The following is an 18,477-nucleotide window of genomic DNA, read 5'->3' as shown; positions in this document are numbered from 1 at the left end:
AAAAATAAGATAGTAAACAGTTGTAGCAAATTGCAGCATTACCATAAAAAAAGAAAGGAAACGGTGACTGAGCTGCAGAAAGAAAGAGACCCCCTACCTGAGCGTCACGTTTCCTCCACTCCTGCGTCTGCATTTGCTGCTGGACCATGGTGGCACTCGTCTGCTTCTCCAAACTGTCGATTTCCCGCTGGTGGTCCTGGAGCAGGCTGTCTTTCTCGGCATTGTGCGTCTGGAGAAGGTGTGTTCGCTCCTGTTCGTGCTGCAGTTTCAGTTCCACAATCTGATTGGACAACAAGAAGCAAGAATTCATCATCGGAACATCCCTGTCGTCATGACAACTTGAGCATGGCTCAGCGAAGAAAACGGTTCACGGTTTGCCACACAACACACGAAGCCTATGCAAGTTCTGCATTACTATGACCTCACAGGCTGTTTTCATCCCATTTTTTGTGCCAACTTTGACAAGCTAGCTTCCCTTTCAGTCCCGAGTACAAAATATGTGTGATGTGTAGGCCAGTGAATGTCCATTTGTCCTATGTTCCCCTGAAAATGCTTCAAAATTATACCCAATATCATCATTACATGCTGCATAAACAAGACGTCTTAGGAAGAAAGAATGACAAAAACTGTGACATTCTCTAAAGTGATCTTTATTGAAATGACAGCCAACAATTTTAGTAATAAAAAAGTTTGGATTCCATTCAATTGTTTTGATGTTAGAAAAACGGCAACTCTTGAAACCACTCACTGCTACATCTGAATCCATTTCCGAACAGTTTCGTTTCATCCAAAATGGAAATTGAGCTGCAAAAATTCCAATCAGCGGCAACCTTGCTAACTCTTTTTCAGAAGAAATGTGGTCAGCATTGAGAGTAAGAATGAGGAAAATACTGAAAGAACTCAAAGCGAGCAGCGGCATTATCTCGTTGTCTTGCACCTGCTGTGTGGTGAGCCGAGCCAGGCAATGAGAGGCAGTGCAGACAATTCCCAGGGTCCATTCCCACACGGATGGGAGCTGGTGACCTTGGCTGGTCCGACCCCCGTCTCCCAGTTTGCCTGTGTGAGAGGGCTTGTCCCCACAGCCCTCGAGCTAATCCCCCTACAATGTGTGCCTTGGCACCCTACCTGGCCTGCCAGCTAGAAGCTGCTGTGCTGCTATTGAGAGAAGGTGATGAAAGCGATTTCTGCTCGATTCTCCCAGCCAATCAGACACAAGGCCATAAAAGGCACTTCAAGCAGCTTCACGGTACAAGGCTTTCCGATTTTAGTGGATTCTGGAGAAACTGAAGTAAGATTTACTAAGAAGACTCTTTGTCCTCAAGCTTTAATGATTTCGCCCTTCGACATTGTAGAGGAACGGACGTGGATAGACAAGGACGTCTCCAACATGGCAAAACTGTACAGCCAATGCAAAGTGGCTCAACTACTTGATGAGGGATTGCCAAAGGGCGCAACTCTCCACACTTAAAGCAAAAGGACGGCGCGATAGAGATATCGGTTAGCAATGCTACAATCCAACCATCCAATGGTCAAAATTAAGGACACAATAAATACAATATATATATGCAGACACTTCTAATTAATTAGTACCGGTCAAGGACACAACTCTCCTGTCTTAAAGCAGTATGACAGATTTTTCTATAACACGCCATGTGTTAAATATGCAAAACTTCAGTGCACCTATTCATTATGAGATCTTTGTCAAATGTTCAACAAATACACATCTCAACAGACGAACAGCCGACAATTACCTTTAGTTTAAACCTCAGTGTACAGCTTGCTCTGCAGGGTTTAAGCCCACCCCACGTTACTTGCCGGACAAGCGACAAAGCGTCGCTTTGGTTTTGATAATTCTGAGTGGAATTTTTTCGACGAAGGGTGAAAATCCATGGCAAAATATATGGTGATGTGACAGCAGGATAGAAATGGGTGGGGGAAGAGACTGAAAACACTGCAACGTCATAGAAAGGACTGCTGGGTGCCGGGCTCTTAAAGCGGCAGTGCTGAATGGCTGCTGTCATTGGGCAGATGTGATTAGCGCCCCCTCCTAGAGCGCCGGTGCTTAGATTACGGGGCGGTGGGCCACTGAAGGAGGCTCCCTGGAGGAAGACTGATGTCTCTGAGAGGAGAAGCTTGGCGACACTCAGTAGGGGTCCAGTATGAAGAAACATCAGAGGGGGAAAATGTATTCCATTATTCAGAGTACAGATGCTCTAAATGGACCATTCCATCTATGTGTTAGCAGTGTTGGGAACGCTAACTGTAGCTTGTCAAGCTACACACATTATAAAGGAGTTAAAATAACAGTCAGCTGAAAATGTTTTGCTACTATTGCCCTATAGAAGAATTAGCAAGCTTACTACAAGCCACTAATAAACTGAAGCTACGCTTTGGGGGGATATTTTTTAAATATACAATGATCAGATGATAATATGTATTTGCCGGATAAATACAAAACAATAAGAGTGTTTATAAGCACACTCTTACAAAGATTTTGCTTAATCAGCACACAACGTGTGTGGTCATATATTCCTTTCTTTATTGGTGTAAGGTCATAAACTGTTTAAGCAAAAACCAATTGGCACGCAGAGATTTTTGCGCATTTCCCTGATTGGACACATTTCCCGACATTCTTACCAGCTTTTCCAATATGTACAACAATTATGCACATGTCTGTTAACATTTTGATGTCAAAAGCAGAAAATAACCAGATGATTTCAAATCTCATGCATCGTGGTTTTCTTGCATCATTGGATTATTTGATGAAGCTGATCTTTGGTAGATACTGGAATATTGGTTGTACCCATTAATTGATGCCAATAGTTGCTTTTTGGAACTATCGGTTATCTGCAAAAATCTATGTCGATAGTTGCGAAAGTTTTTTTCATTGTGTCCCCCACTGCATATCTTGTGAATAATAATTAACCTTATTCCTCATTAAACCTCATCTGGTGAAATACATAGGATATCAAATTTTAACTTTGTAAATGCTTTAATATAGAGCACTTTAACAAAGCCAAGTCTCCAACATTTCAAAATAAGAGTCCCTTGAGTGTTTTGGGCTTGTTTATAGTTAAAAGTACAGCATTATGCACCAAATCTGATTTTTTTTTCTGGTTATTATTGGGATTTTGGTAGCATAATAAACTGCATCTGGGATTTTGTAGCATCTACAGTGTGTCTGTGCCATCATAGTTAGTAAAGGCTAAGAATTCATTTACATTCTATAAATCGATTTTTAAAACTTTCGGCTTATTACTATAAACGGTTATTGTCCTTTTCCACCACCTTAGTTATTGTACCGTCAAAATCCACTATTGGTCGACCTCTAATTTAAAATGTTTACTAAATATCAAATCAATCGTACAATAAAATCAAATTAATTGCATGATATTGTGATAAATTAGTTAATGAAATAAAAATAGCTAAGGCTTCCAAATAAAGAAAATAATATAATAATTTCAATAATTACAATTATTTTGGTTGCGTCACGTGTTGTACCCTTCGCTTTTAAGGATGCTGTGTCAAATAAAAACGAGACCACTGCATACTGTTGCACTCTGTCCAGCTGAATTTGGATGCAAGAACACGCTTCTTCGTACGTACGTGTCTGTACATCCTTTGTGCTGCCTGCTTCAACCCAATGTCATGAAAAGTCGTAACAATAGTCCGAGATGATTCTTAGGATAATGTACAACTTTTAAACCAATCACATGGATTCCTGCATCTCATTGTAAATCCCGATATTTCCTTTCTTTGTATTTCGATGCAAACCTTAATCTTACAATAAAGTCTAGCACTTTATCCCAGACCCTAAACATAACCACAATAGTAATGAAACTATCATGGTTTAGAAGGACGAGGGAAGCATATGAGATTGGTTGATCTAAAATACGCATGTTTTCGCAGAACGTATCGTACGATTGCGACAATCACACTACCCAATGCTTCATATGAGACTATGAGGACATTTTAGGAGAGACCGTTTGAGTATTATTATTATTACAACAGCTAAGCTGTCCCACTCTAAAAAATGTAGATGTTAGCAGCGTTGCTACCAGTTAGTTACTCACAAAACTGCATGAGTGTATGTGCCTGAGAAAAACGGGAAAATAAATCAATGTAAAAAATGGCGGAAGAGAATTAAAGAGGGAATCACAGAATAGATTAGCCTCTTGAAACATCTGTGGGATGTTTCTGATGTCATATACTGCTCACTGTGACCTCAGACATGAGCTCAGCATCTGCACACAGAGCAGGCATGACATTGAAAAGGCGAGGAGGTCAAAGAGACACAGCACTTCTATAGAAATGCACTCTTTTAAAGTCCCATTGACGGGAGCCCTGGGGAATGAGCCTTTGTGTCCACATGAATAGTCGAAGAGTGACCCCTCACACTTCAGTCCGCTCATAACACCAACACTAAACATCTCAGATAACTCCATCTATTGCATGAGGGGTCAGTCAACTACAGCTCTGCTCTTAATGTATGCTTTCAAAAGAATATGTGCTCAATATCATTCAGAAGGACTAAACAAACTCACTGTTACAGCAACATATCACCCAACAATGAAAATTCTGTTATCATGTTGTTGTTCCAAACACCAACACCCAATGTTAGGGACTGATAGGCTCAGACACCAATCACTTTCATTAAATCTTTCGTCCCATATCATGAAAGTGAATGGAGACTCAGACAGAACAGTACATACTGACAGAATTTTAATGAATTAATAAATGTATTTATTTTTTGGTCAACTATCCCTTTAAAGCAGTAATACATCTTACAGATCTGTTACAATGTATTCTTCTGTAATGAGGTCAATGTAACAAAAATATGAAATAATTAAAATAATTTTGTATTACTATATATGCAATATATATATATATATATATATATATATATATATATATATATATTATGGTGAAATATGACCGGACAAATTCCTGACACCCTAACAAAGGCATACATTGGTTTTAACCAAACCAGAATCATATTTAGTTAATAGTTGACTGAATAATTATGCATCTCTACTGCTCTGGTTGAGATTCCCTTTGTTCTAACAGAGTGAAATCCCAGTTTGAACAGAAAAATCCAGTTTAAACGGTAGATATTAATGAGGGATTGTTACCTTGGTAACGTTATATATCATGTTGACAGAATCATTAAAATGTCTATTACTCTCCCTAGTGATATGATCACATTCAAAACAGTTCATTATAACTGACAGAACTCCAGAAAGAAAGAAATGGATGTCGTGTTAGGAGGACGGGAGGGACAGAAAGTTTAAATCAGATATTTGCTACATTCCGCTTGTCACATCTTGATCTACATGAGAAAAACTGTGAAATAAAATTGTTTCCATGATCCAATTAATGATAGGAAGTACGTTCCAATGTGTGTGGGGACAAGCACAACATAGAGACATTTTGGCAAATTTGAACACTATTAAAAATCAAAGGAATGTTCTGGGTTCAATTCAATGTCGATAGAACTTATCTTGTATTGAACCCGAAATATAGTATTCCCCATGAAAGTAGAATGACTGCTTTATCAAAAAAAGAAAAAATATATACAGTATATATTAATATATATATACACACACACACCGATCAGCCACAACATTGCATCTGAAATTATAAACTTCTCACCACAATTGTACAGAGTGGTTATCTGAGTTACTGTAGACTTTGTCAGTTCGAATCAGTCTGGCCATTCTCTGTTGACCTCTCTCATCAACAAGACATTTCATCCACAGAACTGCCCCTCACTGGATGATTTTTGTTTTTGGCACCATTCAGAGTAAATTCTAGAGACTGTTGTGTGTGAAAATCCCAGAAATCCTCAAACCACCCGTCTCACACCAACATTTATATATGTGATATCTAATCAGCCAATCCTGTGACAGCAGTGCAGTGCATAAAATCATGCAGATATGGGTCAGGAGCTTCAGTTAATGTGAACATCGACCATCAGAATGGGGAAAAATGTGCTCTCATTGATTTGGAGCATGGCATGATTGTTGGTGCCAGATGGGCTGGTTTGAGTATAGGCCTCAACAGAATGTCTGTGATCTATTCAGCACTAGACCATAAATGTGTACAACACACACGGCTGTATGTGGACACACGGCCCAGATTATGTGCGAGGTGGCTTCCATACACGTGATTCCTGTCAGTTGAGCTGGCTGAGAACGAGAAGGCCATCTTTAAACAGAGTTTTGAGAAGTGGTAAGCATCCCTGCACAGACGTCTGCTACAGAAGAGCTCAAGAGATCATGGGAACCTGCATGATTTTACTCAATATATTGTGCATTTACAAAAACTAGAAAAATACATATATGTGCAATACAAAATGTGCTTTTTGCATTAAAAGAATTTATACATTAAAATGTGCCTGATAATGCCTCATTCATTATCTGAGCCCAGCGCATCATACAGCACAAAGACTTCATCAGCACATGTGATGACAACTTCCGTGTCCAGAACTGAGTACCCATGAGCATAGATAAAAAATAAATTCAAATTGCATATGCCTGCCGAGCAACTGTCTTTGAGATAAATGGGAATGCTAACAAACATCTCCCTTCAGGTATTAAAAACGTTAACACAACGGCACTGCTATTACCTTCAGGACATGCAAATCAAGTGTGCAATATAATATCTATTGCTAAACTGAAATGAGACACGATTGTGAGGTGAAGCGCATTTGCAATTTAAATCTTGTAGAAAGATAGATTGCTCTAAAGATAACAGGCACGTTCCTGTCAGTCCATTAAATGTAATGTTAATAAAGAACAAATTGCTTTTTTAATCAGAAGTAACCGAATGGAATGATATGATAAGGCAACTTAAATGTGATGCGGCTGAAACGCATTCATATATTTGATTCTGCAGCAGCTTGTCCAATCGTTAAGAGTAGATCATTTCATTTAATATGAACTGTGTCCGTCATTGTAATAATGTTGGGATGAGAAACTCATTTGTTCGTTTATGTTTCTACCAACACAATATCATTTCCATGCTTAAAGGGACAGTTCATCCAAAACTGAAAATTATCTCCATCTCAGATGTGTATGACTTTATTTCTTCAGCGGAACACAAATGAAGATTTCTAGAAGAATATTTCAGCTCTGTTGGTCCATACAATGCAGGTGAATGGTGACCACAATTTAGAAGCTCCAAAAAGCACCTAAAGGCAGCATAAAAGTAATCCATACAACTCCAGTGGTTAAATCCATGTGTTCAGACACAATAAGATAGGTGTGGGTGAGAAACAGATGAACATTCAAGTATTTTTTTATTCTCCTCCCTGCTCAGAAGGGGGTGATATTCATGAAGAATGCAAATCAGCAAAAACAATGAGAAAGTAAAAGTGAAGCAAAAAGGGTTTAAATATTGATCTGTTTCTCAAGACATGAGAAACATGGAGACATGGATTTTGGGGCGGCTGTGGCTCAGGTGGTAGAGCAGTTGTCCACTAATCGCAGGGTTGGTGGTTCCACACGACTCCACATGCCAAAGTGGCAAGACACTGAACCCCAAGTTGCTCCCAATGGCAGGCTAGCATAGCAGCTCTGCCGTCATTGGTGTGTGAACGTGTGCATGAATGGGTGAATGAGACGCAGTGTAGGGTTAAAAAGGCGCTGTATAAGTGCAGACCATTTTGGAGCATCAAAATGTTGGCACCCATTCATTTTTGGGTGAGCTCTTCCTTTAATGTAATGTCAATTCATTTGAACAGCAGCAAACAGATGTTTGTATTGTTTGCGTTCTGACCTGTTGTTCGTATCTGCGCTGGAGCTCCTCTAACTGGTAGCTGAACTCATTAGACTGTTTCTCTCGCAGTGATTTAGAGCGAATCAGATCTGCCTCCACCTTCTCCATCTGGAAAACAAACAAACAAACAGAGAATTTCAGCACAAAAGTGTTTCTGTGGCAGCATTTCTTACGGAACTATTCATAGGCAGCTCTTAAGTACGTGAATGTACGGCAGTAAACGTGCCAGCCGATGTCTTCATTATGTGAGAGTTTGGATATTTTCGGAATAGAATGCAACCTACTATTTTTGCAAGAGCGTAGTGTGCAGTATGTATATTGCACACAGTATGCAAATTTCCTGTGTTGATCTGGAATTGCCTGCTATTTTTGTCAAAATATGCTGACTATTCCATTGTAGACAACTTGATTGGTTATAATGGGAGTGATTTACTAGCGATGCATCACTCACCCCCGGTGATCAGCACAACTGATTCAATCTCAATTCATCAGATTCCACTCAAGTCCATGTTTCACTATTCAGAGGACTTTATTTCTACTAATGCAGCTATAAACAGATGAATACAAATGGACAGAGAGAGAGAGAGAGAGAGAGAGAGAGAGAGAGAGAGGGGGTGGCATTAAAGCAATGTCGGACACTTTGATGTGGGCTGACTGATAGGAGATGAAGATCGCTGGAGACATGGAAAACAGAAGACATCTCTAGAATGGTGAATCAGAGAGATCGTGAGCAGGATGTGGGCAGCAGCCTTCAGCTTCAGTCCAGCGAGAGGTTGAGGATCATCTAACACTCGCCCACTACATGACCATTAACACACACACACACACACACTGCCAATGACTTCATGCACACCTGTTTAAATATTCTTAGGCAAGTTCAAGTCATTATTGACTGCACAGACACTGAAGAACACGGCACATAATAGAGATGAGTCACAACAGAAATAGTTTTTGCACTTTTAACGTCTCGAGGAAGGGTTGGAAACAGTGCTGGGTAAGTTACTCAAAAAGAGTAATCCGCAACAAATGACTAATTATTTACCTAAAATTGTAATCATATTCTTTTGCTGATTATGTCATAGAAAAGTAATCATATTACAAATTACTTTTAAGTTACTTTCTAAAACAAACGTTCTGTGAGCGCGAGGTGTATGTGCTCCTCCATTTTTATGTGTACTTCATCAGTGTACTTTTGGTGTAGTCTGACCTCCAAATGAATGACACTTTTTAAGGGTTTAAGGCTCCCTCGCCACCTTTTATTAAAAACTGAATTTTAATAAAAACATTGTTCTGTTATTATTTCTTTTTACACAAAATAATGTTGCTCCATCAATATTCAATAAAAATAATGATACATTTTGTGATCTGAAAAATATTCCTTAAGGTATACCTTTAGTCCCATTGTACCCTAGTATTTGTTTGTAGCCATATTGCCCATCCCTAACACATTAAGAAAGTAAATAAGGGCAATTTTGATTTCATGTTGACTTCAATGAGGAGAGATTACCCATGATTATCCATTATCCATATCCTATGTGGTGTCGTTTTGTGAAATGTAGGTGACATAAATCTACATAAGAGTTTTGGGAATGTCTGGTTGCGCACACATTGGACACAGCTGTGGCGGTGGATCCGTGTGGCGCCGCAGCGGCCCGCTCCAGCATCTGTGCACAGGATGTGATGTACGGCTGCAGTCATGTGCGGTGTGTTCATGCAGGGGGCTGGAGTTGTTGTGATGGAAATGGTGAATGTACGTACGTGTCTGTATGAGTAACTGTCAATCTATACCATGTGACTAAGTCATATGCTGCACTGTCAAACAGCCTACAAGCTGATCCTGATCCATGCTGAGAGGGGAAATCAAGGTAACACAAATTATTACATTTTTTTTGGCAGAAGTGAAATGAATGAAGGAAATAAAGAACAAGAGGATGAGATAACAGCACAATCCGAATTCAAACCTACATTGCCGGCATGAGGGCCAAAGCTCAAAGTATTGAAACACATGTGCTAACCACAAGGTCACAGCAGACACAACTGATCGAGGTATGTATTAGTGTCTGAGAGGAGCTGCACACTGCCACATGTTAGAATGCAGTGAATTATCATCCAGATCACTCACTGTCTGGACTCTCTGGAACAATCCACAGGACAAAGTCACCCTTAAAGGAATAGTTCTCTCAAAAATGAAAACTCTCTCATTTATATATATATAAATGTTACAAAATACACAACGTATAGCATATGGCCATTTATATTTTTAATTAAATTATATATTATTGATTCTTGTGTGTGTATATATAGATATATATATATATATATATATATATATACAGAATCAACTTTAACCTCCCTTTATGTCCCACTCCCCCCACCCTGTCCATCAACATATATCCCTGTGGTCAAAGCATAAATGACAAAATGCACACATATACACAGACAAACATATATGTATATATATACATTTGAGAAAATATAAATATACAAAAATCAACAAAGAGAAAATAAATTATTCAACAAAAAAACAGAATCCACAATTAATCCCACAATTACGCATCTCCACATGCTCCTCACTGAGAGCCTTCCAGAAAGGACAAATATCTGTTCCATTTCTTACCACATGCATCCAAGCTGTTTGTATGACATCTTTTCGAATGCTTCCACCCCGCCCAATTCGGTGAACCATTCTTGAAATGAGGGAGCACCTTTTAACTTCCATTCTTTAAGAATTATTTGTCTGCCAATCATTACACCAGCTTTTTATATATTCATCACCTACTTTAATAACGGGCCAATCACTGAGTATCCATAGTCTGAGGCAGAATGAAATTTGAGAATCTAAAACCTCACAGATAAAATTCTGGACTCTTATCCACAATTCTTGAATCATAACACAGAACCACAGAGCATGGACCAGGTCTCCATCCTCCAACAGACATAGGCAGCAGATAGGTGTGTCTTTTACACCAAGCCTAAACAATCTAGAGGGAGTCCAATACAAACGATGCAAAATCTTAAACTGAATAAGGCAATAAATATAGTCCCATTCCACTTCATCAAACGCCTTCTCAGCGTCATGAGAGATGGCAGTGATCAGGCTCTGATTATTTGCTATTGACCACATATTATTTATAAAACATCTAATATTCTCAGAAGAACTACGACCCCGAATAAACCCCACTTGATCTATATGTATAAGATATGGAATTACTCTGCTTAATTGATCAGCCAGAATTTTAGACAATATTTTTATATTATTGTATGTATGATATTTGACTGTTTGATTCAGATTTTTTTTTATATGGATCATACACACACACACACACACACACACACACACACACACACACACACATTTTTTGATTGTCTTCAGGGGGTTTCTTACTTTTAGACTAGTCGGTTACAAAACTTCCATTTAAACAGTCAGTCAAATTAGTCGTAGCGCACATCCCACCTCCAAAGTATCTGAGTCAAGAAAGTCTTTTTGATCATTCGTAAATGTAGGAAGTTCTAATGGCTCCAAGAAGTTGCTAATATCCTTATCGGTAGACGAAGAAGTGGAGCTATACAGATCTAAATATACTGCCTCCAGAAGACTTCACTGAAACCTCTTTGATTTAATGTATCTGGCAAGATTTTCCCTGCCTAGTCTCCTGACTTAAAGTCAGTTAAATCAACAAACATGCATAAACGTTATTTTCTCAAAAATACAAACCTGTACACACATGTTGCTCACATATTATTGCAGCCCAGTTTGTGCTGAATACAGTGTTATCAGACTTTAGCCATTAGTGTGTTTTTAATCAACTGAAAAAAGCACAAATGTCAAGGCATGTCAAAACTTCTCCAGGGCCCAAAACACCCTCAGACCCCAGAGGGTTAAACAGCTAATCAAGGGCTTCAGGAGTGCTTGAAGATTACAAGCAGGCATTTTGGAACATGGCTGGGACTAAACTCTGCAGGGCTGCAGCCCTCCAGCAACGGAGTTTGACACCCCTGTCTAAAGGGTCTACACACTTTTGCATCACTATGATTGAGGACTGGATCCATTAACAGATTGAAGTCTCCACCCAAAACCATATCATAGAGGATCAATGCTGCTTGTTACTTTCCTTCAAAATCTATAAAAAGTTCTGATCATCAGCATTGGGTGTAAAAATATTAGCCAAAATACGAGTTTGCCCCTGTATTTCAGTCAAAACAATAATGATTATTCCTAAATTATCTTTGATCTGTTTGAGACAATTCAATTATAAATGCTTACTTATCAATGTAATGACTCCCCTGCTCTTCCTCGAACCAGCACTGCAAATAAAGAAAAAATACAAGTTGCCCCCCCGCCCCCATGATTAGTTAAAGAAATAAATCAAAGAAATATAGCTGCGAGCAGCGATGGCGGGCCCAAGCCGGTGGCACCGCCACCCCCGTGCCTTTAGGGTTGCTGTGCACGATGGGCAATAACGTAACCTCGCTTTGACCGTCGAGAAGATGTGTGCTGTAGAGCTCGCATAAGTGTGTGCTCTGCAAAAGTGCGCATCGAGGGCACATATCGACCACAAAGTATGCGTGAGCACCCTTCCGATACCTAAAATGAAAAATTAGACACCCTACGGTCTCATGGAGTTAATGGACACATGGAATAAGTACACAAGACTGAAAATTCATATGAAGTGTGCCATTTAGGACAGGGCCTATGACCGTGAACCACAATAGTCACATCTATGAGATAATTCAAATGTAGAATAATTTTAATGTCATAGGATGTCATAGGTCAATATCTTTTGCAGCACTTAAATGTGTTAATCCAGAAGGCCAGTATTTATCTGGAGGTCTTTGTACAGGTTTATCAATGTAATTATAATTTACGCTTATGTGTTCCTATGATATGCAATGGAAGTACATTTTTATGTTTAACATGGGTGTATTCACAATACATAGCATACGATATAATATCTTAAGATTATTTATCATTATGTTAAGTACATCACACAAATGTGACTGTATTCACCTGTAATGTCTCCAATAAGTACAGTATATTGGCCTGTATGGCCATGATATATTGCCTTAGCTAGACTTTAGCTAACCTATTACATTAGCTAGTAGCTCATGAGTCATGAAAGTTAGCAAGACACAAGTTAACTATATTTGCTTTTAGCTAATTAGCTGTATAGTCGAGGCACTGTACACGCCGGAGGGAGGGAGGGAGGCGGGCATCGACAAAATCTCATCTACCGACCTGATGTTTTGATTTTTTATTTAATAAATATATTTGTTTGACAGGAAGCTGTGCTAAACAGGAATATATATATTAATTTATTTATTAAAAAATAAACACCCCAGAAAAAAGGGCACTTTCTCTTGAGGAAGAAAAAGGGCAGGTGCTCAAGCCCCCTTTGATGTCTATGTGTGCACGTGCCTGAGGGTGAGTAAATGATGAGAGAAATATCTTTTTGGGGTAAACTCATTTTATTTGAAAGACTATCTAGGTACATAATAACACTGCATTGCTGTGACTGTTTATAAATTTCAAAATGTACAAGCTCACACTTTAAATGGTCAGTGCTTTGATTTTTAAATCATTAAAATAGCAACAGATCAGAGAAGAAAAATGGAGATTGAGTGATTATTTTTACATTTTACATGCCATTCAAAAACGTGGCATTTTACAGCGTAGAGAGAAATTAAAAAACTTAAAATAATACCATTTGTACTTTCCAATGACTTGGGATGTCTATGTTCAGGGCTGAAGGCTAAATTGTTACTGTCTCTTTAAGAGGGTTTTATCGCATGTTCACGATATTCAAGGCACAGTTCAGTTTAATCTTTTGAGAACTGAGAAGTATCATTATTTTCGTTTTGTGCCGTGCTTGTTGCATCTGTATTCATTGTGAGATGATAAAATACAGACTGCGTGAATGGCTGATTTTGTTCACTTGAATTTTGTGGCGTGTTTCAGAAAGATTATCGCGAAGACAGAGACAAGCGCAGCCGGTTTATTTTCTTTATTTTACAAAAGCACAAGGTTTTGTTGTTATTTTAAGTGTACACAAATAAAAGTACGACTTTCATAGTTTGTGATGATGTATTAAATGTATCAGTATGGGCACAAATAACGCAGTATTTTGTTTAAGTTGTTTCCGCTGTTTCGAGAGAAAAATATAGCAGGGCGTCACCTGGAATAATGCCAGAATTTAATATTATTATACCAGATTTCTTTCTCAACTGTTTGTTCACTTGAGACATAACAGACTCCTCAATATATCATGTATTTTTACACTTTGTTGTATGAAATCGTCCGTTCAGGCGTAAGCAGCAGAGCGTTCGAGCGGCGTTAGACACGGCAGCGGCTCGATCGCTGTGTCACTCAATCTGCTCGCAAACATGTACTTGAGTTGTTTTCACATTTGTTGAGTTGAATAGTGTAAAATCGGCTTGAATGTTCAAACAGGCAAACATTGTATACAACCGACAAACCTTCGTGAAGATCGCGAGCAAAGTTGAAAAGGCAACTTTAAATCGCAGCGTCAATTAGCTCTCCTCTCTCGTTCGGCTTAAAGCCAAAATGTTCCCACACGGAGCTGAAGATTGCGGCTTTGAAATCAATTCCATGTTGGACTCGTTCTTCCTAACTGGCTCGCTGAAGATGTCACGAAACAGAACACTTTAAAATGCAGTTGGTTCACGCCTTCTCTTCACCTGGCGGTGTCCGCTCTGTCTCTCCCTCTGTGTGTGTGTGTGTGTGTGTGTGTGTGTGTGGACACGCTGCCTGAGCCCGCCTCCGACACAGAGTGCAGACAAGATGACAGAGGCAGCGCGATCAACTAAAATGTTGGTGACATTCATTTTAATGTAAAAATGAATCTGATTATTATTTTTAATAATAAAACAAATGATCAGTTGCAATATATCGCGGCACCAAAAATGATCAGCTCATTTCCATATATCGTCGCGATAAGTCGATATATTGACTATCGCGACAGCTCTAGTCCGACAACCCTAAAACAACATCATACTCGGAAGTTTTGATACGTTAGCATCGATCAGCCCATCCCTACTTTCTTTAGACATATGTTTCATGTGTTGGTTTTAAGAAAGACTTCGAGTACTCATAAAACTCACAGAGCGAAATATCGTCACACTTTACTGCGTTCTCAACAACATGTAAGTCTTCTTCATACGTTAAAACAACGAGAATACAGAAACTAGGCTTAGAACTCCACCTAGTGGTTGTATTATAGAATTAAAGGAGAAATTACATGAGACAGCTTTATAACTTAAATGGCTTTAACTGAAATAGACTAAAGTTTAATATAACTATTCTGATAAGTGTATATTTCCAACATCATGTTTGTGTTATCCGTTTCTGTAAGTTTTTGTGACGTGTTTCAGAAAGATAATCGCTTAGACAGAGCGATAGTTTATTTTCATCTTAACCGGACATCACAGTTGATCACTGAAATAATTCATAATTCAGTATATTGATACCCGATTTCTTTATCAACTGTTTGATCAATTGAGACATAAGGGGGTGATTTCAAAGCATTTTGAAAGTGACACACTTCCTTCTGCCAGTTGGTGGCGCTATAACTTTGACTCACAGTAGTCACATCCATGTGACACACTGCTGAAGTTTCATCGAGATCAGTTAATGTATGCAAAAGTTATAACACACTTCCTTGCTTTTATGCTTCCTTTGTGTGCTTTTTGGAGCTTCAAAGTTCATCTGCAATGTGTTCCACATTCAAACCAAAATATCTGACTTTCTGTTGGTCTGTTTGTTCACTTGAGACATAAGAGGGTGATTTCAAAGCATTTTGAAAGTGACACACTTCCTTCTGCCAGTTGGTGGCGCTATAACTTTGACTCACAATAGTCACATCCATGTGACACACTGCTGAAGTTTCATCGAGATCAGTTAATGTATGCAGAAGTTATAACACACTTCCTTGCTATTTGCTCCCATTATATGCTACCTTTATGGGGTTTTGGAGCTTCAAAGTTTCCTTTGCAATGTGTTCCACATACAAACCAAAATATCTGACTTTCTGTTGGTCTGAGCTAATGACTGTAAATTAGAAAGTTGTCGGCTCGATGAGAACAATATAATTCCTGAGTTTTGTGACTCTAGGTCGAAGTATAAAACCAATACCCCACTTTTGTCAACAGGTGGGCTACTGAGCCCCTGCACCACGCATCAAAAAAGAATATTCGAGTTTGAAGCGCTGCCACGATCCACAGTATTTAAGATATCAATAATCCTTTCACACGTCTACATCTGCCGTGTGTTTACATTATACACATAAAGTTTTAAGTAAATCGGGTAAAAATAAGAGTGTGATTTCAAAGCATTTTGAAAGTGACACACTTCCTTCTGCCAGTTGGTGGCGCTATAACTTTGACTCACAATAGTCACATCCATGCGATCGGCCTCTTCCAGCGATCACACTGCTGCGGTTTCATCGAGATCAATTAATGTATGCAGAAGTTATAACACATTTCCTGTTTCACTTTTCACGCCATAATTTGGTTTCCTCGCCACGGCCAAACCGTTCGAGATATCAAAAATCCGCTGTCAATTTTTCATCCTCAATGTCTTGACTTCATGCTGACCGAGTTTACGTGGCGATTGGTGGAATTCTCTAGGAGGAGTATTTCACATTCCATTGCATGTGTTTTCCAAAGAACCCTAAATAGGCGATTTCCTGTTGGGCTGAGGTAAAAAGTAAAAGTATGAAGGATATATGAAACGATGAGATCTATATGTGTACCGAGTTTCATATTATTACATGCAAGCGTGTTTGATTTATGGACCAAGTTTTCGGACCCTGTTTCAGGGAGCTGTCGAACCCCTGCCACGCCGGGTACCAGCTTCAGCCCGGCCCTAATGGCCGCGGGTTCTGACCAGTGTGCAAAGTTTCAAGAGTTTTTGAGCACGTTAAGAGCCCCAAAAGTGCCCCAATAGTCGTAAAAAAAAAAATAATAATAATAATTAAAGCTGCGAGCAGCGATGACAGGCCCAAGCCGGTGGCACCGCCACCCTGGGCCTTTAGGGTCGCCAGCGCGCGACGGGCAATAACGTAAGCTTCGCTCGACCGTCGAGAAGATGTGTGCAAATTCCAAGAAATCCACATTCAAACCAAAATATCTGACTTTCTGTTGGTCTGTTTGTTCACTTGAGACATAAGGGGGTGATTTAAAAGCATTTTGAAAGTGACACACTTCCTTCTGCCAGTTGGTGGCGCTATAACTGACTCACAATAGCAACATCCATGCGATCGGCCTCTTACAGCGAACACACTGCTGAAGTTTCAGTCGAGATCAATTAATGTATGCAGAAGTTATAACAGACTTCCTGTTTCTCTTACTGCCTTCTGCCAATTATTATAGGCTTTGTACTTTACTCACGCTGCAATACCGGCGTAGAAAATCATCCTCTTTACATGCTAAAAAATATGCTTGGAAACATCACAGTGGGCGGTGCTTACTGTGAATGATCACGAGTTGTACTACTGACTATTTAAACAGAGTAATTTTTATATGGTAGGTTTACTATTTTATTATTATATTTTATTGCGGCTATAATGAACAGGCTGCAATGTCAAGATTGCAATGATGGAGTGTGTGTGTGTGTGTGTGTGTGTATTTGTAACCTTAAAGGGGTCATATAATGCCATTTTTGTACAAGTTAATATGAATCTTTAGGGTCTAAATGAAAACTTTGTAATATACTTTTATTAAAAATTCTCATTAGTATTTTAAGAAAACACTAATTTTAACTGTTCAAAAACAGCTCCGTTTTCAGCACGCCGTTTCAGTGCATATGACTTTAAATGATAATGAGGTTTGGTCACCCGCCCCTCCCTCCGTTCTGGGGAATTCTAGTCTTGAATCATATGCATTTGCAAGATGTAAACAGTATTTTGCCAGTATTGTGTTACCATTCATCTTCATGCAGTTATAACTGTTTTTTTTACATTACTTCTTAATCAGTAACATACAAGTAAACCAGGTGTAACTTGTGTTACCATGTTAACTGTAACACCTGCGTACACAGTTTTTAATAACACAATAACCATAACGCGTTGTTCATTATAAGCGTGTGATTATGAATTATATTGAGAGCGTCGTAGCGTTATGGAAAACATGCCGTAATGTACCCTGAGTGTAAACATTAGCCACATGCAGTTTAGCGTTGTTTTGGTTGAACTCACCTCTGTGTGCTGCTTTACCTGCAGTTGAGCGTTGTTAAACTCACCGATGAATGGTGTTGTACCCACAATGAGCGTTGTTAAACTCACCGATGAATCGCGGTTGCCTATGAACGCGCTAAACCTTTGCTGAGAGGGCACTTTGATATCAGATTGTGAGGGTTTTTAAAAATAAAAAAACTGTTGGAGGGCCAGATAAAGATGATCTGGGGGCCACCATTATACTAGCCCTGCCATAGATCATTCATTGTAGCCTATTCCTTTTTATTTTTATTTATTGCAGTCTCGACCCATTCGCAGCAGGCGAAAAGCGTGCGTGCAGGTCCGGCTGTTTCGTTTTGGTGGTGCGATGAAGACTTTCGTCGAACATCAGCACGAACGGTCCCGTGATTTTGGAAATTAGTCATCATCCGCTATTCCAAAGCGTAATGGCTGATGGCTGTAGTTTGCTGGAGACCCTTGACAGCAGTTAGATATTTTTCACTTTTTG

At 39.2% G+C, this 18,477-nt stretch overlaps 1 protein-coding gene across 4 annotated transcripts in view; it reads right to left on the bottom strand.

Annotated features, from left to right (window-relative positions):
• Window positions 1–18,477, bottom strand: part of LOC127647467 (centrosomal protein of 112 kDa-like) — a 308,426-nt gene that overhangs the window by 111,512 nt on the left and 178,437 nt on the right. For all 4 annotated transcript variants that reach the window (XM_052131726.1, XM_052131727.1, XM_052131728.1 and 1 more), the window contains exons 19-20: window positions 7,780–7,887; window positions 98–280 (exon numbers count right to left, since the gene is read on the bottom strand). In XM_052131726.1, coding sequence (XP_051987686.1) covers window positions 98–280; window positions 7,780–7,887 — 291 coding nt within the window. The remainder of the gene's footprint in view (window positions 1–97; window positions 281–7,779; window positions 7,888–18,477) is intronic.

The sequence above is a fragment of the Xyrauchen texanus genome, chromosome 8 (assembly GCF_025860055.1).
Source record: "Xyrauchen texanus isolate HMW12.3.18 chromosome 8, RBS_HiC_50CHRs, whole genome shotgun sequence".
NCBI lineage: Eukaryota > Metazoa > Chordata > Actinopteri > Cypriniformes > Catostomidae > Xyrauchen > Xyrauchen texanus.
Note: the sequence above shows the minus strand (reverse complement) of the source record. Positions and strands in the feature narration are given on the sequence as shown.